The sequence below is a fragment of the Setaria viridis genome, chromosome 6 (assembly GCF_005286985.2).
Source record: "Setaria viridis chromosome 6, Setaria_viridis_v4.0, whole genome shotgun sequence".
Classification (NCBI taxonomy): Eukaryota; Viridiplantae; Streptophyta; class Magnoliopsida; order Poales; family Poaceae; genus Setaria; species Setaria viridis.
Window position 1 is genome coordinate 5,293,370 of NC_048268.2, and position 4,053 is coordinate 5,297,422.

Sequence of the window (4,053 nt, forward strand, 5' to 3'; positions counted from 1 at the left end):
CTTCTTTTTCACGAGTTCGTACGGGTTGGTGGGGTTGCATCAACTTGACCTCCGGCCGATCTTGTAAGTTCCGCTTATCGAGTAAATTCTAGGCTTTAACTTCGAGCACATCGCTGTCGTTTCGTTTGGATTTATTCATCAGTTATCGATATTCACTAGAATTCTAGGTTTTACCTGTTGTTCTAGTTTTATCACCAGTTATCCAGCTAGGAATCGGCAATTTCGGCTTTTTCTCGTACTTCGTCATTTAACCTACTTATTTTACGCATAGCCGATTAGATCTGTTCCTAGTGTTGTTGCTGTAGCGTTGTCTAGATTACTCCAGCAGTTTTCTTTATCAACGCTGCCTGGTAATCGGCTGCGTCATAGCTGATTTCTTTATTACGGCAAATCGGCCGATTCGCTGATAAGATTTCTCGAGATCGGAACCTTAGCCGATCGCAACCTCTGGGATCTGACACGTCTTTTTCCTTGCCAATCAACAGGTCAGATTGGCTGGCACGCCGCACGAACCGCACCAGGACGATTACCCGAACAGGGTGTGTCCGACGCTGGGGATTCGGTTAGCCGATTTCTAGCGCTAACACATGAATTCCATAGTTGCAAACTTGCAGTGTGCATACGGCCTAAGATGAAAGTGAACTCTTAGAGCAAACAAAACATTTTTTTTGCTAATCCTCTTTCATGCCTTTTTTTGTGTTAGCAACAATTTTTTTGCATTGCTAGCTTCAGTGGCATCCGGGCCGATCAGGGCCACTCTGACAGGTCCCTCTAGCTGACTCCACGCCACCGCCCCGCTCGTCAGAGCAGCCACGCTTTGGAATGGAATCCATTGGGAGCGGCACCAGAGGATGACTTATGGCGTTGGAAAGAAAAAGTGAAATCTGCTGCGCACTTTGGCCCATGTATGGTCGCTCAGGATAAAAGCATAATTTTGTTTCTGAATCAGTTGATTAATTATAGCTAGTTTATTTCTCCTCCTAAATTATTTATGTAGAATGTTATTCTAGCTTATTTTATCAATTTTTTAGGTTGGACCCAAAATAATCATAACTTGCATTTGTAGAAGGAACTGACGGTCTAACTTGCTTGTTTAGAGCCGATTAGTGTTTGGCTACTGTCTAATAAATGTTGGTTGTTTCCTTGATCGGAAAGGATGATGAAGTCTAGCCAGAAACTTTTTTTCATTATTAAAAGAAGAAATGGCCGCTCAGTGGCGTGCGGAAACCGGCGGTGCGTTGACTTGTTACCACTCAGGCACTCAGTGAAGCCCGTCGATGTCGCCCATGCCGAGCTCTTTTTATCTGAGCTGAGAGGAGCGTGGTGTCAAGGTTAGCTAGCTAGCTAAGCTAGGCAACACTTCCCTATCGAGGAGGACCAGCTTGTTCCCCTCCCTGATTATTGGCACGCGCTGATCGGGGAAGAGACCGATCGATATGGCGGCGGAGCAGCAGTCGAGCAGCGGCGCTCACGCGGCGGCGACCCAGCTGGGCGACCTGCCGGATGCGTGCCTGGCGCAGGCCATCGCGCTCACCTCCCCGCGCGACGCCTGCCGCTGCGCCGCCGTGTCACCGGCCTTCCGCGCCGCCGCCGACTCTGACCACGTCTGGCGGGGCTTCCTCCCCGAGCAGCTGATGATCGACGGCCACAGCTACAAGCCCGCCGCCGTGGCGCTCCACCAGGCGCCGGCGCCGGCGGCCAAGAGCAAGAAGGAGGCGTACCTCGGCCTCTGCAACGCCTCCGGCGCCGTGGCCGTCGGTGATGGCGACGGCGGGTGCCGGGTGTGGCTGGAGAGGGCCACCGGCGCCAGGTGCTACGCGCTGTCGGCGAGGAGGCTCAGCCTGCCCTGGGACGACGGCGAGTTCTCCTGGAAATTCACGCCCCATCCCCGCTCCAGGTTTGCTTCTCCTCACTCTTCTCCTATGTTCAAACTTCAAAGTTGTCTTCTTGCCTTAAATGAACAATTGTTTTTCCCTCACACGCCACCTGCTATCGATCGAGTTGCTCATCACAGAGAATTATTTCCTACTGTAGAAAATTATCTCGTTTTCTTTTCCGGTTGCAAAACTTGTTAAAAGGGGTAGCTAGGCCAAGCTTAACAGCAATGGATCAATTGAAACTTTGTTAGGAAAGCTGCTCGATCGATCGTATACCTTTCCTTTAGAAACGAGAATCGAACTGCTTGATTTGGTCTGAAACTTACACCCGGCGGCGATCGAGCTGCGGTCGCAGTCAGCCTCCATTACTGCGATAGAAAGCTCCACCATGTCCCTAACCTTTTCCGTCCATGCCGATGAAAAGGAAGGCGAGTGATGAGGGCGTCCACTACTGGGCACGACGAGTGGCCGGCAGGCACCCACACGCTGCTGGTCCAGGTCTTCTAGAACATGTCCTCAGGAAAAGATTCTGTGGCGCAACAGCGGCTTCATCAGTTCATGGTCTATAGCTGTTTGAGGTAGGGTATATGTACGATGAAGCAATGGCTGTTTTTCCTATATGACTTCCTAACTAATAGTCCCATTTAGCTCCGCTAGCTACTATGTTTTAGAGTTTTGCTGCTGAAAACTATAGCCAGAGATTTAAAACAGCTGCTGATACATGACTTCCTGGATATGAAATCCATTCAAACTAGATGCGATCGAGGGATCAATATAATAGTAGTTCCGTACGGAACTGTCATCTCTGATCTTCTCTCCGAGATGAAACAATTTGAACAATTTTGGGTTAGCAATTGGATATGATATCCAGTACGAGTGTCCCTCACATCTGACCCTGTCCTGTCGGCGTCAACGGCTGATCGATGCCATCAGCCGATCAGCGTGGACAGCCAATAAACAACCTAATTAATCCTCCTAATGACTCTTGGTCCTAGCTTAATTATCTGGATTATATCTGCCTGAATCGATGGATTAAAGTACTGATGGTGAGCAGGTTCGCGGAGGTGGCGGAGCTGGTGGACTGCACGTGCCTGGACATCTACGGGGCGCTCCCGGCGTCGTCCCTCACGCCGGCGACGCCCTACGCGGCGTACCTCGTCTACGACACGGCGGCGGAGGGTGGCCACCGCGGCCTCAGCTACCCGGACCAGGAGACGACGGTGTCCCTGGGCGGCCGCGTCGTCGCGCGCCACGACGTGTGCATCCGCCCCGACGACGCCGAGGCGCGCAAGTTCTGGGGCGGCGGTGGCCGGACTGGTGGCGGCGATCGCGAGGAGCCGAGGCGGCCGAGGAGGAGGGAGGACGGGTGGTGGGAGATGGAGATGGGGCGGCTGCCGAGCACCACCGGCGAGCCGGAGGAGGAGGTGGTGGCGAGCTTCGAGGTGCTCGGGTGGTACCCCAAGCGCGGCCTTGTCGTCGAGGGCATCGAGTTCAGGCCCGTCGTCGAAAGTTCTACCTGACAACAACCATGCAAATTGTGAAAATGTGTAGTATTTCAGTTCATCGGCTGGATGAACTTAATGCTTGGATGGTATTTTTACACTTGTACATGCGACGATCTGATGTTGAAAAAGAAGCTTGTCGATCGTTTTGATGTTACATGCAAGCCAGATGCCACGTACCACGATGAGCCTGCAGCTATCGGTACTGTTGGGTTTGGTAAGGGGTCGCGCTCAGGATCTGAATCTAAGAATCTTGTGGCATCTGAAACCGGTTTGCTGGTCCCGGCCCCTTTGAATCTGAATCCTATACTAGTAGGGAAAACAAAAATAGTATCAAGTATGAAATGAACCTTGGCCGGTTTGGCCAGGTTTTGCCTTCCGCGCCCATGGAGTACTGTTTGTTTGGTATCCGTCGCGTTCTGACGGCGAAAGGAGCCCTGACGTAACCATCTCTCTGCTAACTCTTGTCATGGTTGAGACGGTCTCGTGGTTGGACGGTGTCACGCCCGGTTTCCAAACAAAACCAACTGCTTCCTAAATATATATTCATGCTAGGATCAAATTTTATACATACAGTGACATCATCAGTGAATAACAGTAACAGTATCACGTAAATAAATATAAATATAAATAAAAACTTACGAGTCAATCGGAGATATATAACTTAATTCTGA

At 51.0% G+C, this 4,053-nt stretch overlaps 1 protein-coding gene across 1 annotated transcript; it reads left to right on the forward strand.

Moving 5' to 3' along the window:
- Positions 1–1,208: 1,208 nt before the first annotated feature.
- LOC117860079 (F-box protein PP2-B10) lies at positions 1,209–3,536 on the forward strand. The gene is made up of 2 exons (XM_034743295.2): positions 1,209–1,897; positions 2,932–3,536. The coding sequence occupies exons 1-2, from the start codon at positions 1,437–1,439 to the stop codon at positions 3,395–3,397; spliced, it is 927 nt and encodes a 308-aa protein (XP_034599186.1). The 5' UTR covers positions 1,209–1,436; the 3' UTR covers positions 3,398–3,536.
- The last annotated feature ends 517 nt before the right edge of the window (positions 3,537–4,053 follow it).